Source organism: Pseudophryne corroboree, chromosome 6 (genome assembly GCF_028390025.1).
Source record: "Pseudophryne corroboree isolate aPseCor3 chromosome 6, aPseCor3.hap2, whole genome shotgun sequence".
Lineage (NCBI taxonomy): Eukaryota > Metazoa > Chordata > Amphibia > Anura > Myobatrachidae > Pseudophryne > Pseudophryne corroboree.
In genome coordinates, this window is record NC_086449.1 from 47654619 (window position 1) to 47681154 (window position 26536).

Below are 26536 nucleotides of genomic sequence, written 5' to 3' on the forward strand. Positions count from 1 at the left end.
AAAAAAAGAGGCGCAATGAGGTAGCTGTGTGAGTAAGCTAAGCGACCCTAGTGGCCGACACAAACACCTGGCCCATCTAGGAGTGGCACTGCAGTGTCACGCAGGATGGCCCTTCCAAAAAACACTCCCTAAACAGCACATGACGCAAAGAAAAAAAGAGGCGCAATGAGGTAGCTGTGTGAGTAAGATAAGCGACCCTAGTGGCCGACACAAACACCTGGCCCATCTAGGAGTGGCACTGCAGTGTCACGCAGGATGGCCCTTCCAAAAAACACTCCCCAAACAGCACACGACGCAAAGAAAAAAAGAGGCGCAATGAGGTAGCTGTGTGAGTAAGCTAAGCGACCCTAGTGGCCGACACAAACACCTGGCCCATCTAGGAGTGGCACTGCAGTGTCACGCAGGATGGCCCTTCCAAAAAACACTCGCCAAACAGCACATGACGCAAAGAAAAAAAGAGGCGCAATGAGGTAGCTGTGTGAGTAAGCTAAGCGACCCTAGTGGCCGACACAAACACCTGGCCCATCTAGGAGTGGCACTGCAGTGTCACGCAGGATGGCCCTTCCAAAAAACACCCCCCAAACAGCACATGATGCAAAGAAAAATGAAAGAAAAAAGAGGTGCAAGATGGAATTGTCCTTGGGCCCTCCCACCCACCCTTATGTTGTATAAACAGGACATGCACACTTTAACCAACCCATCATTTCAGTGACAGGGTCTGCCACACGACTGTGACTGAAATGACGGGTTGGTTTGGACCCACACCAAAAAAGAAGCAATTAATCTCTCCTTGCACAAACTGGCTCTACAGAGGCAAGATGTCCACCTCATCATCATCCTCCGATATATCACCGTGTACATCCCCCTCCTCACAGATTATCAATTCGTCCCCACTGGAATCCACCATCTCAGCTCCCTGTGTACTTTGTGGAGGCAATTGCTGCTGGTCAATGTCTCCACGGAGGAATTGATTATAATTCATTTTAATGAACATCATCTTCTCCACATTTTCTGGATGTAACCTCGTACGCCGATTGCTGACATGGTGAGCGGCGGCACTAAACACTCTTTCGAAGTACACACTTGTGGGAGGGCAACTTAGGTAGAATAAAGCCAGTTTGTGCAAGGGCCTCCAAATTGCCTCTTTTTCCTGCGAGTATAAGTACGGACTGTCTGACGTGCCTACTTGGATGCGGTCACTCATATAATCCTCCACCATTCTTTCAATGGGGAGAGAATCATATGCAGTGACAGTAGACGACATGTCCGTAATCGTTGTCAGGTCCTTCAGTCCGGACCAGATGTCAGCATCAGCAGTCGCTCCAGACTGCCCTGCATCACCGCCAGCGGGTGGGCTCGGAATTCTGAGCCTTTTCCTCGCACCCCCAGTTGCGGGAGAATGTGAAGGAGGAGATGTTGACAGGTCGCGTTCCGCTTGACTTGACAATTTTGTCACCAGCAGTTCTTTGAACCCCAGCAGACTTGTGTCTGCCGGAAAGAGAGATCCAAGGTAGGTTTTAAATCTAGGATCGAGCACGGTGGCCAAAATGTAGTGCTCTGATTTCAACAGATTGACCACCCGTGAATCCTTGTTAAGCGAATTAAGGGCTCCATCCACAAGTCCCACATGCCTAGCGGAATCGCTCTGTGTTAGCTCCTCCTTCAATGTCTCCAGCTTCTTCTGCAAAAGCCTGATGAGGGGAATGACCTGACTCAGGCTGGCAGTGTCTGAACTGACTTCACGTGTGGCAAGTTCAAAAGGTTGCAGAACCTTGCACAACGTTGAAATCATTCTCCACTGCGCTTGAGACAGGTGCATTCCACCTCCTATATCGTGCTCAGTTGTATAGGCTTGAATGGCCTTTTGCTGCTCCTCCAACCTCTGAAGCATATAGAGGGTTGAATTCCACCTCGTTACCACTTCTTGCTTCAGATGATGGCAGGGCAGGTTCAGGCGTTTTTGGTGTTGCTCCAGTCTTCTGTACGTGGTGCCTGTACGCCGAAAGTGTCCCGCAATTCTTCTGGCCACCGACAGCATCTCCTGCACGCCCCTCTCGTTTTTTAAATAATTCTGCACCACCAAATTCAAGGTATGTGCAAAACATGGGACGTGATGGAATTTGCCCATATTTAATGCACACACAATATTGCTGGCATTGTCCGATGCCACAAATCCACAGGAGAGTCCAATTGGGGTAAGCCATTCTGCGATGATCTTCCTCAGTTGCCGTAAGAGGTTTTTAGCTGTGTGCGTATTCTGGAAAGCGGTGATACAAAGCGTAGCCTGCCTAGGAAAGAGTTGGCGTTTGCGAGATGCTGCTACTGGTGCCGCCGCTGCTGTTCTTGCGGCGGGAGTCCATACATCTACCCAGTGGGCTGTCACAGTCATATAGTCCTGAGCCTGCCCTGCTCCACTTGTCCACATGTCCGTGGTTAAGTGGACATTGGGTACAACTGCATTTTTTAGGACACTGGTGAGTCTTTTTCTGAGGTCTGTGTACATTTTCGGTATCGCCTGCCTAGAGAAATGGAACCTAGATGGTATTTGGTACCGGGGACACAGTACCTCCAACAAGTCTCTAGTTGCCTCTGCAGTAATGATGGATACCGGAACCACGTTTCTCACCGCCCAGGATGCCAAGGCCTCAGTTATCCGCTTTGCAGCAGGATGACTGCTGTGATATTTCATCTTCCTCGCAAAGGACTGTTGGACAGTCAATTGCTTGGTGGAAGTAGTAAAAGTGGTCTTACGAGTACGACTTCCCCTCTGGGATGACCATCGACTCCCAGCAGCAACAACAGCAGCGCCAGCAGCAGTAGGCGTTACACGCAAGGATGCATCGGAGGAATCCCAGGCAGGAGAGGACTCGTCAGAATTGCCAGTGACATGGCCTGCAGGACTATTGGCATTCCTGGGGAAGGAGGAAATTGACACTGAGGGAGTTGGTGGGGTGGTTTGCGTGAGCTTGGTTACAAGAGGAAGGGATTTACTGGTCAGTGGACTGCTTCCGCTGTCGCCCAAAGTTTTTGAACTTGTCACTGACTTATGATGAATGCGCTGCAGGTGACGTATAAGGGAGGATGTTCCGAGGTGGTTAACGTCCTTACCCCTACTTATTACAGCTTGACAAAGGCAACACACGGCTTGACAAATGTTGTCCGCATTTCTGTTGAAATACTTCCACACCGAAGAGCTGATTTTTTTGGTATTTTCACCAGGCATGTCAATGGCCCTATTCCTCCCACGGACAACAGGTGTCTCCCCGGGTGCCTGACTTAAACAAACCACCTCACCATCAGAATCCTCCTGGTCAATTTCCTCCCCAGCGCCAGCAACACCCATATCCTCCTCATCCTGGTGTACTTCAACACTGACATCTTCAATCTGACTATCAGGAACTGGACTGCGGGTGCTCCTTCCAGCACTTGCAGGGGGCGTGCAAATGGTGGAAGGCGCATGCTCTTCACGTCCAGTGTTGGGAAGGTCAGGCATCGCAAACGACACAATTGGACTCTCCTTGTGGATTTGTGATTTCGAAGTACGCACAGTTCTTTGCTGTGCTTTTGCCAGCTTGAGTCTTTTCATTTTTCTAGCGAGAGGCTGAGTGCTTCCATCCTCATGTGAAGCTGAACCACTAGCCATGAACATAGGCCAGGGCCTCAGCCGTTCCTTGCCACTCCGTGTGGTAAATGGCATATTGGCAAGTTTACGCTTCTCCTCCGACGATTTTATTTTAGATTTTTTAGTCCTTTTTTTACTGATATTTGGTGTTTTGGATTTTACATGCTGTCTACTATGACATTGGGCATCGGCCTTGGCAGACGACGTTGCAGGCATTTCATCGTCTCGGCCATGACTAGTGGCAGCAGCTTCAGCACGAGGTGGAAGTCGATCTTGATCTTTCCCTATTTTTGGAACCTCAACATTTTTGTTCTCCATATTTTAATAGGCACAACTAAAAGGCACCTCAGGTAAACAATGGAGATGGATGGATACTAGTATACTTATGGATTGACGAGCGACTGCCGACACAGAGGTAGCTACAGCCGTGGACTACCGTACTGCGTCTGCTGCTAATATAGACTGGATGATAATGAGATATAAAATATATATATATCACTACTGCAGCCGGACAGGTATATATTATATAATGACGGACCTGCTGGACACTGTCAGCTCAGCACTGCAGACTCCTAAAGTAAGCTACTAGTAGTATCAAGAAGATAGAAAAAAAAAACCACCACGGGTAGGTGGTATACAATTATGGATGGACGAGCGACTGCCGACACAGAGGTAGCTACAGCCGTGGACTACCGTACTGCGTCTGCTGCTAATATAGACTGGATGATAATGATATAAAAAATATATATATATATATCACTACTGCAGCCGGACAGGTATATATTATATAATGACGGACCTGCTGGACACTGTCAGCTCAGCACTGCAGACTCCTAAAGTAAGCTACTAGTAGTATCAAGAAGATAGAAAAAAAACAAAAAACACCACAGGTAGGTGGTATACAATTATGGATGGACGAGCGACTGCCGACACAGAGGTAGCTACAGCCGCGGACTACCGTACTGCGCCTGCTGCTAATATAGACTGGATGATAATGAGATATAAAATATATATATATATCACTACTGCAGCCGGACAGGTATATATTATATAATGACGGACCTGCTGGACACTGTCAGCTCAGCACTGCAGACTCCTAAAGTAAGCTACTAGTATCAAGAAGATAGAAAAAAAAAAAAACACCACGGGTAGGTGGTATACAATTATGGATGGACGAGCGACTGCCGACACAGAGGTAGCTACAGCCGTGGACTACCATACTGCGTCTGCTGCTAATATAGACTGGATGATAATGATATAAAAAATATATATATATATCACTACTGCAGCCGGACAGGTATATATTATATAATGACGGACCTGCTGGACACTGTCAGCTCAGCACTGCAGACTCCTAAAGTAAGCTACTAGTAGTATCAAGAAGATAGAAAAAAAAAAAAAACACAGGTAGGTGGTATACAATTATGGATGGACGAGCGACTGCCGACACAGAGGTAGCTACAGCCATGGACTACCGTACTGCGTCTGCTGCTAATATAGACTGGATGATAATGAGATATAAAATATATATATATCACTACTGCAGCCGGACAGGTATATATTATATAATGACGGACCTGCTGGACACTGTCAGCTCAGCACTGCAGACTCCTAAAGTAAGCTACTAGTATCAAGAAGATAGAAAAAAGAAAAAAAACACCATGGGTAGGTGGTATACAATTATGGATGGACGAGCGACTGCCGACACAGAGGTAGCTACAGCCGTGGACTACCGTACTGCGTCTGCTGCTAATATAGACTGGATGATAATGATATAAAATATATATATATATATCACTACTGCAGCCGGACAGGTATATATTATATAATGACGGACCTGCTGGACACTGTCAGCTCAGCACTGCAGACTCCTAAAGTAAGCTACTAGTATCAAGAAGATAGAAAAAAAAACCACCACGGGTAGGTGGTATACAATTATGGATGGACGAGCGACTGCCGACACAGAGGTAGCTACAGCCGTGGACTACCGTACTGCGCCTGCTGCTAATATAGACTGGATGATAATGATATAAAAAATATATATATATATATCACTACTGCAGCCGGACAGGTATATATTATATAATGACGGACCTGCTGGACACTGTCAGCTCAGCACTGCAGACTCCTAAAGTAAGCTACTAGTAGTATCAAGAAGATAGAAAAAAAAAACACCACAGGTAGGTGGTATACAATTATGGATGGACGAGCGACTGCCGACACAGAGGTAGCTACAGCCGTGGACTACCGTACTGCGCCTGCTGCTAATATAGACTGGATGATAATGATATAAAAAATATATATATATATATATCACTACTGCAGCCGGACAGGTATATATTATATAATGACGGACCTGCTGGACACTGTCAGCTCAGCACTGCAGACTCCTAAAGTAAGCTACTAGTATCAAGAAGATAGAAAAAAAAAAAACACCACAGGTAGGTGGTATACAATTATGGATGGACGAGCGACTGCCGACACAGAGGTAGCTACAGCCGTGGACTACCGTACTGCGTCTGCTGCTAATATAGACTGGATGATAATGATATAAAAAATATATATATATATCACTACTGCAGCCGGACAGGTATATATTATATAATGACGGACCTGCTGGACACTGTCAGCTCAGCACTGCAGACTCCTAAAGTAAGCTACTAGTAGTATCAAGAAGATAGAAAAAAAAAAAAACACCACAGGTAGGTGGTATACAATTATGGATGGACGAGCGACTGCCGACACAGAGGTAGCTACAGCCGTGGACTACCGTACTGCGTCTGCTGCTAATATAGACTGGATGATAATGAGATATAAAATATATATATATCACTACTGCAGCCGGACAGGTATATATTATATAATGACGGACCTGCTGGACACTGTCAGCTCAGCACTGCAGACTCCTAAAGTAAGCTACTAGTATCAAGAAGATAGAAAAAAAAAAACACAACGGGTAGGTGGTATACAATTATGGATGGACGAGCGACTGCCGACACAGGAGGTAGCTACAGCCGTGGACTACCGTACTGCATCTGCTGCTAATATAGACTGGATGATAATGATATAAAAAATATATATATATATCACTACTGCAGCCGGACAGGTATATATTATATAATGACGGACCTGCTGGACACTGTCAGCTCAGCACTGCAGACTCCTAAAGTAAGCTACTAGTATCAAGAAGATAGAAAAAAAAAAACACCACGGGTAGGTGGTATACAATTATGGATGGACGAGCGACTGCCGACACAGAGGTAGCTACAGCCGTGGACTACCGTACTGCGTCTGCTGCAGTGCTAATATAGACTGGATGATAATGATATAAAAAATATATATATATCACTACTGCAGCCGGACAGGTATATATTATATAATGACGGACCTGCTGGACACTGTCAGCAGAATGCGTTTATAGAATAAAAAAAAACACCACACGACGAGTATTTAACTTTTTCAGGCAGACAATCACAATATACTGGTGGTCAGTGGTCACTGGTCAGTCACACTGGCACTGGCACTGGCACTCTGGCAGCAAAAGTGTGCACTGTACTTAAATGTACTCCTGCTATAACTGCTCCCCAGTCTCCCCCACAATTAAGCTGTGTGAGCAGTGAGCACTCAGCACAGTCAGATATACAGTATTACATAGATGATGCAGCACACTGAGGCTGAGCACAGATATGGTATGTGACTGTGTCACACTGTGTATCGTTTTTTTTCAGGCAGAGAACGGATTAATTAAACTGGTGGTCACTGGTCACACTATCAGCAAGTAGTACTCCTAATATGCTCCCCAAAATTAGTAAATCAAGTGTCACTCTCTACTACTCTCTAGTCTACTCTAAACGGAGAGGACGCCAGCCACGTCCTCTCCCTATCAATCTCAATGCACGTGTGAAAATGGCGGCGACGCGCGGCTCCTTATATAGAATCCGAGTCTCGCGATAGAATCCGAGCCTCGCGAGAATCCGACAGCGGGATGATGACGTTCGGGCGCGCTCGGGTTAACCGAGCAAGGCGGAAAGATCCGAGTCTGCCTCGGACCCGTGTAAAAAGCGTGAAGTTCGGGGGGGTTCGGTTTCCGAGAAACCGAACCCGCTCATCACTAGTTTAAACATGAGGGGCGCCCAAAGGAAACTTTCACCCTGAGCTCCACACGGTCTAGAACCGTCCCTGTCACCAATTTAGGATTTTTTAAATATTTTTTCTTTTCAAATGTAACATACCCCCAATTCAGCACAGGGGAGGGGGCACCAAAACGTGCCTTTAATCCGGGCACCATGGCACCTAGCTACACCTCTGACACTGTCATGGACGTAATGCCACCATGAATATACGAGCGGACGGTGGATGAGAGGACAGCTGGGGAATTGAGAGAAGGGCAGTCGTTCTGCTGTCCCTGTTAGAGCGTAGCCTGCACCTTGGTATTATATGGACTTTGCAAGGAGCAGAGCTGCAATCAGGGATAAGAGAGGGCTGGATAGAGGTTGCCTGTGTCCACGGACAGTTATCAGGACAAAGACGGGGGAGAGGGAAAACTGAGAGAGGTGTGGGTCCATAGCGCCCTGTGCACACAGCGTCACTACATCTGCAGTTAATGCGTTTCATAGGGCTTGTTCACATCACCGCCAGGGGTAGCAGTTGATTTACCAATAGACTCAATACAGTTAAAATACAGACATGGTCAAAATACCAACATTCTTTATGCCAACATATTCAAAATGCCGAAATAGTCAGAATACTGGCTTTGGGAATGCCGACATGTCAAAATGCCGACATGCGTTTTGAAGGAATTTTTGCCCCAAAACAGACTGGTTCATACTTTACCATCCCAGTGGACCTGGAGGGGGAATATAATAGTGTGCCCGAAGTATGGCGAGCGCGGTACACTTAGACAGTGCCCATGTTGACCTTTGTCGACATTGACACAACCCCCCAAAAAAAAACCATGTTGGCATTTTGGCATGTCGACATTTCAAATGTCTGTATTCTGACTATGTCGGCATTTTAAAGATGTCGGCATAATGAATGTCGGTATTTTGGCTGTGTCGGTATTTTGACTGTAGGTCAATGGCTGTTGGGATTATGACCGTCGGTATTGTGTCCGTCGGTAAATCATACTGCACCCCCTTCCAGCGCTTCGGGAGCATTACCATGTATACTATATCATGTGCAGACCCCCAAACATCATATCTGTAATCAAACCATCGTGTCTGTGTACAAATGTGAATGAGGCCCTTGTACATTCTTTGTTCTCCGCTTCCATACCAACTTTATATTAACTCAAATATATTTGATGATTCGAGAATTTGAATTCATTTAGTTGATCTCAAAATAAATGTAACCTAATTAATCCCAACTGTTGTCCGTGTATTCACATGAGATAAGTATGTAGAGTTAAGATGAGTGTTAGAGGTATACTGCAGATATCGAGGGTCATTCCGAGATGATCGTAGCTGTGCTAAATTTAGCACAGCTACGATCATTCACACTGACATGCGGGGGGACGCCCAGCACAGGGCTATTCCGCCCCGCATGTCAGTGCCGGCCTTCCCCGCAGAAGTGCAAAGGGATCGCACAACGGCACTTCAAGAGTAGCTCCTGACCAGCGCAGCTTTAGCGTGCTGGCTGGGAGCTACTCATCGCTCCCCGGTCCACAGCGGCTGCGTGTGACGCCACACAGCCGCTACGGCCCACCCTCCATTTGGTCTGGCCACGCCTGCATTGGCCGGACCGTGCCCACGAAACGGCGGCCAAACGCCGTCGTTCCGCCCTCCCGCCCAATCAGGCAGAGGCGATCGTAGCGGCCCGACAGCCGTTGAACATCTGGCATGCGCCGGTGCCCGCGCAGTTCTGACCCGATCGCACCGCTGCAATAAACTGCAGCGTGCGATCGGGTCAGAATGACCCCCATCAACCGCTAGGGAGTTTATTAAGTCAGTTACATCAGTCCCTGCCCCAGTGGAGCTTGCACTCTTTTAGAGAAGTGCGGTTCGGTTCCCCAGAAATCTGCACCCACCAGAATTTTGCGAATTTCAAACCGAACTGAGCTGAGGTTCTAAACTTCACACTGTTTGGAATTTGGATTTTAAATCCGAAGTTTGGGTTTTGGATTGCAAAAATTACATGATTTTAGCAGTTTTTATAAAAAATTGTAAAATCCTGATCCAAAAGCAAAACACAATGATGAAATTAAAACCAAAACCAAAACATGGCACCCCACGCACATCTCTACACTCTATGACCGGGATGAAATGGGAGACGATAATGCCGGACGGAAAAGTATCGCACTGCATGGACATTACAAATATGCGTCTATTTACCGGAATGGGCAATGTAATGGCGTGCGTAAATTTCCCGTCTTCAATGTCTCGGATCTGAGGTGTTGCAGTATTTACACTAGAAAACGTCCGATATTTATGGACTAACCAAAATGAGGGCCTAATTCAGACCTGATCGATAGGCTGCGTTTTCTCACAGCCTGCGATCAGGTCTAAACTGCGCATGCATATGCACCGCAATTCGCAGGCGTGTCGCACGGGTACAAAGCGGATCGCCGCTCAGCAATGGGTTTGTGCAAAGAATCCATTTGCACGGGCGTTCGCAAGGAGATTGACAGGAAGAAGGCGTTTGTGGGCGGCAACTGACTGTTTTCTGGGAGAGTTTGGAAAAACGCAGGCGTGTCCAAGCGTTTGCAGGGTGGATATCTGACGTCAATTCCGGTCCCAGACAGCCTGAAGGGATCGCAGCGGCTGAGTAAGTCCTGGTCTACTTAGAGACTGCACAAAATCTGTTTGTACAGCTCCGCTACACATGCGTTTGCACGCTTGCAAAGCAAAAATACACTCCGCTATGGGTGGTGACTATGCGAACGCAGGGCTTCAAAAAAACCCTAGCAAGCGATCAGGTCTGAATAAGGCCCTGTGTCTTTTAGTATAGGAGGACCACAGTGTCAGAGAAAATCACCCATTGTCCCCCAAAAGTCCCATGATTAAAGAAGCACACACCCTAAATAATCCCCAGTCCTCCAGGAAGCACAAGCAGTTTATGTTGATTTAAATGATATGCAGCATGGCTATGGGGGTAATTCCAAGTTGATCGCAGCAGGAATTTTGTTAGCAGTTGGCCAAAACCATGTGCACTGCAGGGGAGGCAGATATAACATGTGTAGAGAGAGTTAGATTTGGGTGGGTTATTTTGTTTCTGTGCAGGGTAAATACTGTCTGCTTTATTTTTACACTGCAAATTAAATTGCAGATTGAACACACCACACCCAAATCTAACTCTCTCTGCACATGTTAAATCTGCCTCCCCTGCAGAGCACATGGTTTTGCACAACTGCTAACAAAATTCCTGCTGCGATCAACTTGGAATTACCCCCTATATTCAGTGTGTATTTGCATACAAAATGTTATGCTACAGTGTATTCTAGCCAAACACTGTAACATAATTACATACAGTCACAATTACACACTGAATATAGCCAAGCCGCATATAATTTAAATCAGCATACGCTACCTGTGCGACTTAGTACATTAATTTGTGTCTATGATGCATTTGCATGTTAAACCCCCCCCCAAAAACAAACAAACAAACAAACAAACAAGTACACTATGTGGAGTATTTAGAAATTATACACAGGATATAGGCATGTCACATATCATTGGATTCAGCTGGAACTGCTTGTGCGACTTAGTACATTTATATGCCTCTAATTACATATATCCTGTGGAAAATAATGTAAAAATGACATGTACAGTACGTGGAGAACTTTTACAGATCAAAGGGTTTTTATTTTTTTATTTAAAGTGTCAAAATGTATTGAAAACTGTTTATTTATTGCAACTATCCTTGAAAAGTATACTTATAATTGATTTCTAACATTTTCATAACAAACTCGTCCCAAAAAACCATCTCTAAATTCTTTGAGAGTTTCTGAGCTGTTTTGTGTCCGACTTGCAATGTCAGACTCCATTACATTGGCCGAGTTGTATACTTAACACGAGCAAAACATCTGGATCCAACTTTTTATCGGGCAAACTGACAATGCTAAATTCCCTTGTCGTATAAACAACCCTTTATGAAGCTAAGAACACTGTACGCTGTTTACTTAAGAAGTACCGTAATGGTACGCTAGTTGCGTAACGATCGCTCAGCCGTAGGCGAGACGCTCAAGCGTCACGTTCGCTCACGGCCCAGCGATCACAGGACACGTTATTGGCTATGACTAGAGTAATGATTCGCTATGGCGTAGCGGACGCTCGAGACCACGAGGAGATCACCAGCGGCGCAGACGCTCACAACGCTATACCTTTATGTCTGAACCTTATACCAAAGAAATACACGGAATACCTTAATGTGAATACAGGGTGTAAGTGCAACCTTGTGTAACCTGACTAACTACAAAGCTGTTTGAGCGTCACCGACGCTCAAGTGAACACTTAACACTATAGGAAATACACAGATACTGGTTTAGGGTCCAAAGCCTATTAACTGTATTATATCTAGTATACTTGTAAAAAGGAGATAACAGTACAAATGATACACTACAATATAACAAAGACTTCCTAACCAAAATACAATACTATCTAATACAATACAATACTAGTCTAGGGGAGATACGAGAGAAAGAGGAGGGAAAGAGAGAGAGAGACGGAGAGAGATGAGAGAAATTGGCTCACAGAAAGACAATGATTACGGAGAGAAACTTACGCACAAGGGTAAACGATCGCATGCGCCTGGACATCCAGCACCCGATTTTCAGCAATGAGAACCGTTGAAGAGTGAGAGCTGGATGTGGTCGGCTTGCCTATTTATGCCCCACACACAATGCAATCTCATAGTCCCTACAATCCCATTGTCCATTGGATGAAGGAATTCGACCCTGTATCACAACAAAAGGTCATAGGTTGATTCATACAGGTGGGCTGTGACGATTTCAAACAGCTCAGGTGGGTGGGGAACTAGGTTTCCCGCCGCATACCTGAGTATGAGTAAATAGTAGAAATGGACATAAACTTCTTATGTCCATAACTATTCGCACGAGCGATTAATACGCTCCAAACCAACACCGGAATATTGCTAATTAAATACTCTTCCGATGGGTACCAAACACTGCTGTATGATTCCTGTTAGACCCTTCGTATGATACAAAGAGGGATTCCTTTAAACAGGGACCTTCTATATTAACCAAACTTTCAGAAACTATCAAAGGGATCATGATCTATAAACTACATTAATTGTGAAAATATGTAACGAATGAGTCGCACGCTACGACTACATAAACTCTACCGTAAATACGCATACCGCGCCTGCGAGTGCACGCTATTGCGGGTATGCGCCTTCACGGGAGAGCGTACGCATGCGCAGCACGGACCAGTGTGCGGTGCAAATATGGCAACGTGCATAGAGACATTTTTCTGACTTTGACAGTCCACCCTTTGGCAGTCAATAATAACTGCCACAAAACATTTAAGGAGAAAAATGCAAGTCAGGGGTTAATTGATTTCCATGGTTGGGTAAGGGAGGAGAGAGGAGAAGGTGTGAAGAGGGTATGACCTAGTGAGATAGCAGAAGCATGTGTGTATGAATCCATGTTTGGGGGGTCATGTATCATCGTGCCGTACGTGTTGTACATCAAGCTTCGAGGTATTGCGAAGTATACATTTGAATTCCTTCTTATCCTGTGGTACAGGTCTGTGGATGGGCTGTCAAACTTTACCGAGCTCATTTCGGCTTTTAGTTGTAACAAAATGGGGATGCACATTTTAGTTGATGATACATGAATGGGGGAGGTATGTGGTTGCTGATATCTGTGCCTGTATTCCCTATCGTCTATGTGTGTCATTACCTGAGGGTTGTAGAGATGAAGATAAAGAACACTTACGGAAAAAAAAAATGCAATGATATTCTATGTCAGGGAAATGTACATCTGTCGTTGAAGTTGTGTTCGGTATCTGTTGAGAGTCGTCTTCTTTGCGCTGTATTGCTCCTTGGGCATGAGCAAATAGCTTTGTCTGAGCCATCAGATTTACAAAAAATGTTGGGCTAGCGTGAGTTTAAAAGTACTAGGGAAACTGGGGATCCATGGCAAAGTTCATCAAGTGTCCATATCATAGGTTGTCAAAACTTCATCTTTGGTGCTTGTCTGTTGTCTGTATAGCGTCTCGTCAACTTCCTCGTCCAAGGGGGTCTTTGTATCTTGGAGAAAAGCAGAAAAACAGGTGAAAGAAACGGACCGTATAATCGCATTTTCATCCCATCCTGGTTTCTATCATTGGGTCATAAATCAAATCCAGGTTAATTACAGTTTCCTCGCTCCTCAAGCTCATCACTCTTGTACTTTGTTTGCACCTCATTAAAGCCTGCCCGCATCTAAATATCAATCCAATCGATATAACGACACCCAAGATACATAGTAGAAACTTTCCAACATCCATTATGACTCCTTGAGCCCAGTCCCCCAAACCGGAGAACCAATTTCGCGGGTTCAACCATGACACCCAACCAGTCAGCTCATTACCTACAGCAGCAAGGGTGAGATTGTGTTTTCGACGAAATTCCCACTTCAATTGGAGAATATCGTCCATCTTTTGGTCTATGACCTCTACCGGATCCTCGGTGCTATTCGTGATATAAGTGCAACACTTTATGCCGTACTGTGTTGCCAATGTAACACAATATCCGCCTGTTACTGCTGTAAGATAATTAAGAACCATCCTATGCTGAACTAGTTCTGTTTTATAAGCTTGAAGTTCTCTTCCAGTGTATCTAAATGTGTCATCATACATTTCAGTGATATTATCTAACAAATTGGCGAGTGCGGAAATGTATCTATAATTCATCACTCCTCGAGCGGTGCGAGTGAAATCTAACGCTACCAGAACCTGAATCCCGGTGGATTCATGGATAAGATCGGAGGCCGGATGCTCTAACCTTTCTGACAGTTGTCTTTTAACTCGGTGCTCGTAATGAGTGTGAGTATAAGGAGCTTGGGCACCACGGTGTATGTCCTTCATTTTGTCATGTGTTACAGTCATCACTTCAGGCAATACTTTTCCAATATAACACAATCCTTCAGAGTTTGGGGCAAGCCACTTGTACGCCTTTCTCCCGCATATGAAATATGCGTCATCGGGGAGAACATAAGGGACGGAGAAGGACATGACCATGTTACAAACCTTCCAGGTGAAATCTCCTGACCCTAATTCTTCCATCTGCTTAATGCACGTATCAGTTTGTACGATATGTGCACAGTATCCTGGTGATACCTCTCCAACTCTAGTAATCCTATTTCCTAAGGTATATCGATACCGGAAAGATTTTCCTCTACTGGCTATGTGGCGTACGAGCTCTGTATCTGTAGGCATTCTATCTGCTCTGTGTGAAAAGGTCATGGTAAGGTTGCTCCATGACACTTCCCAATTTCCCGGTTTTCTGGGATTGGAGATGTTGAAACATAAGAGGGACCTATCCACATGGTATCGGTGGAGCTTCAAACTAGGAGGGCTGGAGATGTTAAACCTCCGGTCCACCGGTCTCCCACCACTTAGCTCAAGTACCTCCCCTAACGTTAAAGGAAATGGTACTAGCCCTGATTTGCTGTGACCCTGAGGTACTTGAGAGCATACCCAACAATCTGTTTGGTTTAACACGTTACCCACTAAGGAGTGATAGTCACTCAATGGATGCCGGTCCATATGGATATTAAAACTGGATTGGCATTATTGTTACAGAGCCTACGGATACAGTTTTCTTTTTAACTAACAATCCTTCACAATTGTTTACAAATAACATGGTTGTTAGATCGTGCCCGGTACTCGCCTTTGCTTGGTGATTGGGTTGCTATTGGAAATTTACACCTCCGTCTCAGTCATCAGGACCTTTCTGGATCCTTTCTCGACCTCACTGGTACTCTCACCGAAACAGACTGCTCTGGTCAACATCATGGTTAACGGGAAAATCCATATCACAGTCTCTTGGGGCAAGTCCATCTTACAGGAGGAGAAAAGAAGAAATTTGTAAATGGGGTATAAGAAAACAGTTTGAGGGGGAGAGAACTTGTTACGATAATAAGTTCTCTCGTCTTGTCGTTCTTCTTGTTCTGCTGTCCTCTCAAAAGGTGCTGTCTCTTCAGTCTTCCGAATGAACCTTCTGGTGATGTAATCTTTCTTCCTAACTAGCGATCTTTCTGTGTAGAGCAAAATCTGGCATTACCATTGGTCCAACTGAGGGGTGACATACCATCTTTAAATCATGGAAACATGAGTGAGAAGAGAGAGAAAATAAAAAACAAAAGAGATAGAGAACAATTCATGTGCATATATACATTACATAACTCGACAATAACCATCAATAAGAGAAGAGAAACAAAGCATTTTTAAACATTGTCAACATTAAGAAAACATTGTCAGACTATTAGGCTGTCGTATCTACGTGTCTAATGGTTTCCTTGAGCAGTCCCTCCCCACCAGCACTTGCATTATTCCACTGTCTGTATCTGGCCAGAATACATTGTGGTGGATAGGTCATGCTGGGGTTTGGTAGACTTCTGCAAGGACCAAGCGAATATGCAATGTTTGAATTCTTACCAATGATCGTCAGAGATGGGGATAGAGAGAGAGAGAAAAAACATTTTTCACAAATACATTTACAACGTTTAACCTGGTCATTCCTGTGTCTTCAGTGAATGACCTCCCAATTTACTAACCATTACCTCAGGCTTACCATCCGTCGTATGATCACCTTTCTTGACTACCTATCATGGGTGTGGCTCAAAATTCCTCCTATCTGATCTCTGATTATAATGGTGTGTGTTGTAATTTTGCTCATTTCTTGGTCTAGGGGGTCTAACTTTATGTGGGTTATTACAGTTGTTGGCATAATGCCCTTCTCTTCTACAATGGTAACAAATCCTTGGCTTTCTCCATGTGCTAGGGGCCTGGGGTTCCGGTCGACTTGATGCATCCTCTAGTGCTTGGATGTTCAGTGTCATCAACCGCTCTCCCTGCGCTTCCCTGGTTCTTTGGATATTTCGGTCATGCTCGGTAGCGGACTCTCTTAATGCCGCCACCGAGATACCTCTCCAATGAGGTATTGAAGTTTGTACCCTAATTTTTAGTGTATCTTTTAAGTTGTTCGCTAATACGGACACAGCTACCTCTCTGTGGTGTACATTAGTTTCAATGTCATCTATACCAGTGTACCTAGCCATATCCTGCAGAGCCCGGTGAAAATACTCTTCTGCGGATTCACCTTCTTTTTGTCTTATTGTATAGATTTTATTCCACTTTGTTACTGTAGGAAAATATTCTTTCAACTGTAGGTTGATTCTTTTTACATTATCTTGGTTATACTTGTTTGTTAGTGGCACTTCCTCATCTAGCTTACAATCAGTGATAAATTTCAATGAATCAACATCGGGGGGTAAACATGCCCTCAAAACTGTCCTCCAATCTTTGTTACTTGGCTCTGCAGTATGTCCTAGCACTCTAATGTATCTTTGACAAGCAACTAAGTCTTTCCTAGGATCAGGAAATTCAGACAGAATTGCTCTTAATTCTGTTCGGGAAAAAGGGCAGTACATGGCGATGTTCCTGACAGGAGTGATTCCTGAAGAGTCAGTTTCCCCATTTGGTACTGCAATTATCCTAACAGGATTAAGTCCAGTAATGTCATTCTGAATTGATTCTAGGATATAAGGTACATTTGTTTGTGCGTGATGTATAATACCATACATACCTGTGGACACGACCTCACCTGACCCTCCATTAGGGGGTTTGATTACAGTTTTTACTGACTGGGTCGCGTCCACCTGGACGTCTTGTGTGATGGCTTCTGGAAGAGGTGCCGACATCGTTCTGGGTTCACTTTCTGGTTGGTGTTCCTGAGGAAAGTTTAACATGGGGTGCGACTTGCATGGGTTAATAGTTGTACATTCAACAGTATTACAATTATCTTTGTTACATTTATTACACTTATTCTTATCATCTATATTACAGTTGCTAAGAGCGTTTATATTGTTCACCCCTGTGCTTTTCTCCGCAATCATAATTCTCCCTGCTGCCACGTTTCTCCTCTCAAGATGAAAGTTAGGTATGTAAGTTACATTTCTCTGTATTTCACTTTCCTGTAGCCATAACTGCAAACAATCATCATGTTTAACCCGTAGTTTCAAGTATTTTATGAGACAGATCCTCCGCCTTAAATTATGCAACACCTCTAAGTCAAAACTACCTATCCCGGGAAATGGTACCTTATCCCCCGCAGTCATTCGTGTCCATTCATCACAAAAGGTCTCAGAGTGGGGACCATATTTCCCCCACATTACTAACCGAGCAGACCCTCGGGGTCTGCAAGCCTCTGGAGTCTGAATCCTGACCTCCGACCGTCTCTGTGTTGTGCACTTGGCTGCCATTGTGGACCTTTTTAACACAGAAAAAAACTTCCTAAAATGCACCAAACACAGAACTTCGTTGGAAATCCTTAAAGCTCTTCCACTGAACTTCTTCTGCTCCGGGTATCTCCGTTCCGCCTTCTAGCAGACACGTGTAGCCGTTGCAGGCCCTATTTTTAGAGATTTTCCTGAGAAAATTCCCTTCCTTTTTCTTTACACAAATCACGCTTGCATGTGCTCCCTACAACACGTATGAGGGCAAGATTTACGCATGGATATACGACCTCATATCACGTTGCGTTATTGGTCACACATACAACCGTGCGGTCCAATCGTACCACTTATAGACACTTGTTGCCCATAAATGGTAGGATCATTGGAGTCTCCCTACTGTGCTCCAAAACAGCCAGAGCGTAATACAACGAAAACTTTATCACACTCTGTTGCACGTTTTCACTCAGATCGTGCTCATCACGTTCCACATAGATCACAAAGTTCACAAAGCGGGATTATCACATAGATCACAAAGTCCACAAAGCGGGATTCAATACACTCATACCGTTTTCAACCCAATATCATTCTTATAGTTTTCTGATCAGAAAAATCATTTCCCGTAGTCTGATAGCTCTCCCCAGAGGTATTACAGTAAAGTAAGGTATTTAAACTAAGTTTTGGAAAGCTGAAATCAATTTGTGCTATTTATCGCTTTGCGTTATTTACCGCGTTGCGCTACTTATTGCTTTGCGCTATTTATCGCCTTTTAATTATAACATTTGTGATTTGTTACATGAGCGTACACGGACGCTCCGTTGCGCTGCGTGCGTCGGCCTTTGGGTTGCGTATGCAAGTCTCAGTCTTTTGTTAGAGACACGTGTACGCACAGCAAAGATCCACCGTAACACGATTTATACGTTTATCAATGTAGATGATCCTTGATCATTTACCGCGCACCACACTGACCTTGTCTCTTGGCAAAGCTGTGTGTTTGTCTATATTTTAACTATGTTGCTTCTACTTAAATTATTGAAATAGCGACAATTCTCTCTCAGCACATTTATCAACTATAAAACTGGCAAACAGGATAGTGATATACGAAAAAAATGAAATACACGGATGGAAAAGAAATGCAGATATATATGTATACGTGCGTATATACGCAAGACAGAAGAAAAATACAGTTTTAAAAGACACAAGCGTTTTGTTCTTACCTCCTGGTCTCCGGATTCCTTCAGCACTCTTTATCTAAGCGAAGCAGACGCTTATCCCATCAGCACTGCGAGACAACCTCCCGCCCTTTTGCTGGGGGATAATGTCTGCTGATCTACCTAGTGCAGTTATGTGAAGGACTGGACGGCCCCCAATTGACAATGCTAAATTCCCTTGTCGTATAAACAACCCTTTATGAAGCTAAGAACACTGTACGCTGTTTACTTAAGAAGTACCGTAATGGTACGCTAGTTGCGTAACGATCGCTCAGCCGTAGGCGAGACGCTCAAGCGTCACGTTCGCTCACGGCCCAGCGATCACAGGACACGTTATTGGCTATGACTAGAGTAATGATTCGCTATGGCGTAGCGGACGCTCGAGACCACGAGGAGATCACCAGCGGCGCAGACGCTCACAACGCTATACCTTTATGTCTGAACCTTATACCAAAGAAATACACGGAATACCTTAATGTGAATACAGGGTGTAAGTGCAACCTTGTGTAACCTGACTAACTACAAAGCTGTTTGAGCGTCACCGACGCTCAAGTGAACACTTAACACTATAGGAAATACACAGATACTGGTTTAGGGTCCAAAGCCTATTAACTGTATTATATCTAGTATACTTGTAAAAAGGAGATAACAGTACAAATGATACACTACAATATAACAAAGACTTCCTAACCAAAATACAATACTATCTAATACAATACAATACTAGTCTAGGGGAGATACGAGAGAAAGAGGAGGGAAAGAGAGAGAGAGACGGAGAGAGATGAGAGAAATTGGCTCACAGAAAGACAATGATTACGGAGAGAAACTTACGCACAAGGGTAAACGATCGCATGCGCCTGGACATCCAGCACCCGATTTTCAGCAATGAGAACCGTTGAAGAGTGAGAGCTGGATGTGGTCGGCTTGCCTATTTATGCCCCACACACAATGCAATCTCATAGTCCCTACAATCCCATTGTCCATTGGATGAAGGAATTCGACCCTGTATCACAACAAAAGGTCATAGGTTGATTCATACAGGTGGGCTGTGACGATTTCAAACAGCTCAGGTGGGTGGGGAACTAGGTTTCCCGCCGCATACCTGAGTATGAGTAAATAGTAGAAATGGACATAAACTTCTTATGTCCATAACTATTCGCACGAGCGATTAATACGCTCCAAACCAACACCGGAATATTGCTAATTAAATACTCTTCCGATGGGTACCAAACACTGCTGTACGATTCCTGTTAGACCCTTCGTACGATACAAAGAGGGATTCCTTTAAACAGGGACCTTCTATATTAACCAAACTTTCAGAAACTATCAAAGGGATCATGATCTATAAACTACATTAATTGTGAAAATATGTAACGAATGAGTCGCACGCTACGACTACATAAACTCTACCGTAAATACGCATACCGCGCCTGCGAGTGCACGCTATTGCGGGTATGCGCCTTCACGGGAGAGCGTACGCATGCGCAGCACGGACCAGTGTGCGGTGCAAATATGGCAACGTGCATAGAGACATTTTTCTGACTTTGACAAAACTACTTTAGAACTGAAAGCGTCCGAAGAAGCCGCATTTTTCCGGCCGCTATTACATTAGCCGACTTTGCAAAATGCCCGATGTTTTTGGCAATACACGCAAACAACAGGCATTTTGCCATTATCGGCTCCCATTAAATCCCTGCCTATATCACATGTACACACACACAGCCAAATTTCTTAGCCAATTAACCTACCAGTATGTTTATGAAGTGTGTTGGGAAATTGGAGCATTCAGAGGAAACCTACATAAGCATTGGGAGAACATGCAAACTCCACATATAATCTTGATAGGGACTTGAACTCATGACCTCAGTATGCGAGGCAGTATTACTAACCACTACACCAGCATGCTACCCTCAGTTATATATACGATTAATCCTGCTGTGTGTGATTGGGATAAGTAGTATATGGGTGGAGGGTAACCCCTCAGGTGATTATGCACTGGACTAAATAGTAGCTGCAGATATTGTAAAACCAACCAATTTATGATTATTTGTACATTTATCTGTCATGGATCACAGGGCTGGAGGTGCACCGAAAGCAAGATACAATATATCAATTTGGAAGTGAATGACCCATAAAAGAGGCTAATTAAAAAAGGCTTTCTTTACGGTGCACTCTTTTGTAAATAATTATTAGTTACTTAAAACATATCTTTTATTTAGTTATTAATTAAAAATTCTATGACACTAACTAGACAAAGATTCTGTTGAAAAAACAGTATAGAAATAAGACAAAGTTAAAAGATAAATTTGTGAGAATGAGATGACTATGGGGGTAATTCCAAGTTGATCGCAGCAGGAATTTTTTTTGCAGTTGGGCAAAACCATGTGCACTGCAGGGGGGGTAGATATAACATGTGCAGAGAGAGTTAGATTTGGGTGGGTTATTTTATTTCTGTGCAGGGTAAATACTGGCTGCTTTATTCTTACACTGCAAATTAGATTGCAGATTGAACACACCCCACCCAAATCTAACTCTGTCTACTAATGTTATATCTGCCCCCCCCCCCCCCCCCCCCCCGCAGTGCACATGGTTTTGCCCAACTGCTAACAAAATTCCTGCTGCGATCAACTTGGAATTACCCCCTATATCTTTAAGTCAGAGCTCCGGCCACTATAATGGTCACAGAAGTAGATCAGTGTAAATTATACCAATAATCAATGACATCTAGAGCTCAAAGAAGTCGTTTTGCAAAAATATGGTTAGTATATCCCTATTAAGTATAGGCAGTGTACCTTACAAAAGGTGTGTTTAAATACTGAAATAGTTAATTATACACCAAATTGTTTTTCTTCTTTAGAATACACTGATTTGTGGCAGCAGTCAGAATCGGGAAGGGAGACGGAGATATAACAGATTGATAGTTTTGCAACAAAGTCACAATATTTGCCTTCTCTAGGGCCAATTTATGCTTAGCAACAATTGTGAAGTTGGCAAGCCACTAAACATTAAACATCGTTGTATAAAAAACATAATTCCATAATCAAGACACAGTATTTACTAGGTAAACAATGCTTAGCAACAGATGTAGCTATTAGTATTAGTTTCCTGCAAGGAGTCAGTTGGATGCCTCTGAAGGGGTGGTCTTCAGGTTGCCGGCGGCCGGGCTCCCGGTGACCACCATACCGACGCCGGAATCCCGACCGCCGTCATACCGCCATCTTTTCTCCCTCTTGGGGGTCCACGACCCCCTTGGGAGGTAGAATAGATAGCGTGGCGCGCGTAGCACGCTACCGTGCCCGCAAGGGGCTCATTTGCGCTCGCCCAGCTGTCGGTATGCCGGCGGTCGGGATTCCGGCGCCGGTATGCTGGTCGCCGGGACCCTGACCGCCGGCAAACCATACTACACCCCTCTGAAGTAGGTGCCCTTTCTTATGACAATGTAGATAGATAAATCCACTCAGCAGATAGTTATACTGATAAGTGACCCCTCATATATGATGTGAGCTTTCAATCAAATTAACAGCACAGCGATTGCCTGGATCTCTAAAGTACAATAGGATTGGCAGCAAGACATAAAGGGCGGTATTCAAATGATGTATCACACCCAATCTCCTTTATAAAATGATCCCCGTTATCACGTATATCGCAACAATTTGGTGTATAATTAACAATTTCAATATTTAAACACACCTTTTGTAAGGTACACTGCCTATACTTAATAGGGATATACTAACCATATTTTCTCAAAACTACTTCTTTGAGATCTAGATGTAATTGATTATTGGTATCCAATACACTGATCTATTTCTGTGACCATTATAGTGACCGGAGCGCTGACTTAAAGATATGGTCATCTCGTTCTCACAAATTTATCTTTTTCCTTTGTCTTATTTCTATACTGTTTTTTTCAACAGAATCTTTGTCTAATTAGTGTCATAGAATTTTTAATTAATGACTAAATAAAAGTTATGTTTTAAGTAACTAATAATTATTTACAAAAGAGTGCACCAAAAACAAAGCCTTCTTTGAATGAGCCTCTTTTATGGGTCATTCACTCCCAAATTGTGATTGGGATAAGACTGGGAACGCTTAAGGGCAGATTCCACCAGTGATATGAGCACATTTTTTATGGCAATGCACAGAACAAGGCTAAGATTTCACAGAACAATTTGGAAAGTGTCGTTCATTTCTGCGCTTAACCCTTTAGACCAGAGGTTCTCAAACTCGGTCCTCGGGAGCCCACACAGTGCATGTTTTGCAGGTAACCCAGCAGGTGCACAGGTGTATTAATTACTCACTGACACATTTTAAAAGGTCCACAGGTGGAGCTAATTATTTCACTTGTGATTCTGTGAGGAGACCTGCAAAACATGCACTGTGTGGGCCCCCGAGGACCGAGTTTGAGAACCTCTGCTTTAGACTGTGTCACCTTCTTTCTGCACCGCTACAGTACAAGGTGCTATCAAGCAGACACATATTATGCCAGGCCTCCCCTCCCCTTATACACACAAAACACAAACCAACATATCAAACATTTACATGTACTGCCTCCAGCACTAGACAGCGCCCCTCCCGCACTCAGTGACACTACCCACCTGGCATGAAATGTCAATGCCCATTGCCTAAACCAGTTCCTAACCAGCTGACCCATGCCAGGTTACATGTCCTGAGATATGGTTCTGCTGCATCACACCCGGGTAACACTCCTGTACACACAACGCTGCCTTCAGCCGCCCAACTGCTAAGTGACTAGTGACAAAAACATCTCTTCTGTGAGTTCTTAACACTGCCCTACTGGAGGCAATTATTCCCTTCCCTCCTGGATTTCCGTTCATATGGGTCAATTCAGTTAGGTGCAAGGGGTGCGAGTTGCCCCTGCGATGGCGTTGGAACTCCAACAATGGCAGCTGAATTGGAGCAAATCAAGTTGTACCGTAAGTGTGACATATACTGTAGCTGCACTTACAGCTGTGACTAAGTTTCACCTAATTAAATTCACCCAATAGTGTCTCATTCCTGGATAAAAGAGGGACATGGGGTGAGCAGGGCGGCTAACTACAAATATTGTGTCTTCTGATTGGTTCTGCCCCTCATATCTCCCTCAGTTACAATACAAAAGTTTTCACTATTTTAGGTGGTAATGTAGCATTAAATATCATTTACTACCTAAGGGGGAGATCTATCAAAGGTTGGAGGGAGACAAAGTGGAGAGAGATATACAGCACTAACCAATCAGCTCCTGTTGTTTTACAGGCTGTGTCTGAAAAATGACAGGAGCTGCTTGGTTGGTACTTTATCTCTCCCCACCAAGCTTTGATAAATCTCCCCCTAAGACAGCTATTTTGAATGAATTGAAGAACGTGTAGCTCTTGAGACTGGAGAGCCTCATTATAATATTAAATAAAAAACTATTCACAGAAATAAACATTCCAAGTACAGCGCAAGTTTCTGCTTACATACACAGTAAGGGCACACAAGTGATATTTGCACATTTCATTTTTGACAAGTTAAAACCAGTTACTGTCTCTGCCAGAGTATTCAGCCCTAGGGGAGCAATGGGGGGAAAGAGTCTGACAGTGCTGCCACAAGATATGGTTCCTACACAGAGATTTCACTAATAACATGTGACACGAAAGTCAATAAAGAATTTCAATAAAACAGTAACGCATTGAAAATTTTTAACAGAATCTTGTGTGTGCTGTCAGTGACCCAGAGGAAGGAGCTTATTGCAGCTGCTGTAGAACTACAAGTACCAGCAGGCTCCCCCAGCCCTTTCACAAACACTTTTTGATGAGGATCTTATATTAAAAAAGAGTATATATATATATATATATATACAGTATCTATCTATCTATCTATCCGTCTATCTATCTATCTATACAGTATCTATCTATCTATCTATCTATCTATCTATCTATCTATCTATCTATCTATCTATCTATTTATGCAGTATCTATCTATCTATCTATCTATCTATCTATCTATCTATCTATCTATCTATCTATCTATCTATCTATCTATCAATATAGATGTAGATACACTGTACATACAGATATAATTCTGATAGAGTAATATAAAGGTACTGTCATAGCTACAAGACATGTGTGAATGTATAGATCCTGCAGGTAAGTCCCTATGCAGAATGTGTTATGTTACACAGGTGTGGGGTGTATAGTGAACGTGTCACATACCTGGCCGATAGATCAGCTCCAAGATCACAGAGAGAGAGAGTAAGAAGCGGAGTCCTTGAAACGTCATCTCCACAGCAGCTCTATGACAATGTATATATTACTTGTATGTTCTATATCCAAGTCACATCTCTGTAGCTGTCTGACCCTCGGTGACTATTATTGCCTGAAATATACCTCTCAGGGTGGCAGTACTCCTACCTTCCCCCTCTCTCTATCTTTCGCTCTCTCTCTCTATATATATATATATATATTTATATATCCAATTCTCTCTCTCCTCTCCTCGCGTCTCCTCGCCCCCGTCTAGATTGCTCTCTGCCGCGTCTCTCACTGAGCCTCAGCTTCCACTTTCAGTTTGCGCTGGAGTTTCCCATAGAATGTAATCATCTGATGATGTGACTCAGAGTGACAGTGTGGGACGGCTGCAGTGTTGCAGCACAGCTAATAGCCCAGGTTTGTGTGTGGAACTCGTGTCCTGTATCCTGAGTGTCATTTCCAGGCAGTCATTATTTACACGGTGTGTTCCCATTTATTAGAAAGGAATAAAACATAATGCAGTTGTTCTGTGATCATGTCCAGACATCAGCTGGTGGTGGAGGTGTCAGGGGTAAAGACATGGGGGTATATTTACTAAGGTCCCGATTTTGACCGAGATGCCGTTTTTTCTTCAAAGTGTCATCTCTGTAATTTACTAAGCAAACATCACGGCAGTGATGAGGGCATTCGTAATATTTTGGAAGTCCTAGGAAAAAATCACGAATCAATACACCATCGGTCAAATACGCCTGCAATTTGGTAGAAATCGGGAATTTACTAAAAAGTGCAAAACACAAACACTGCCGACAATAGCCAAACACTGCCGTGATGAAATACAAATCGTGAAAAAGTGCTAAAAAAAAACAGACCTGCTTTTTTATCCCGTGTTTGTATAGGCATGCACGGATCCATGAGATCCGTGCATGTTTTTCAGTGGGAAGGGGTGGGAAATGTTTTAATTTTTCAAAAAAAAAAAAAAATGCGTGGGGTCCCCCCTCCTAAACCAAACCAGCCTCGGGCTCTTTGAGCCGGCCCTGGTTGCCAAAATATGGAAAAAAATTGACAGGGGTTCCCCCATATTTAAACA

General features: G+C 43.9%; 1 protein-coding gene across 2 annotated transcripts in view; it reads right to left on the reverse strand.

Moving 5' to 3' along the window:
- Nucleotides 1-25872, reverse strand: part of LOC134936052 (uncharacterized) — a 53880-nt gene extending 28008 nt beyond the window's left edge. Inside the window, exon 1 of one of the 2 annotated variants that reach the window (XM_063930959.1) lies at nucleotides 25417-25872. In XM_063930959.1, the coding sequence (XP_063787029.1) occupies nucleotides 25417-25483 (67 nt within the window). In that variant the 5' untranslated portion in view covers nucleotides 25484-25872. The remainder of the gene's footprint in view (nucleotides 1-25416) is intronic. The other variant, XM_063930958.1, reaches the window with a different exon arrangement.
- Between the last annotated feature and the right edge of the window lie 664 nt (nucleotides 25873-26536).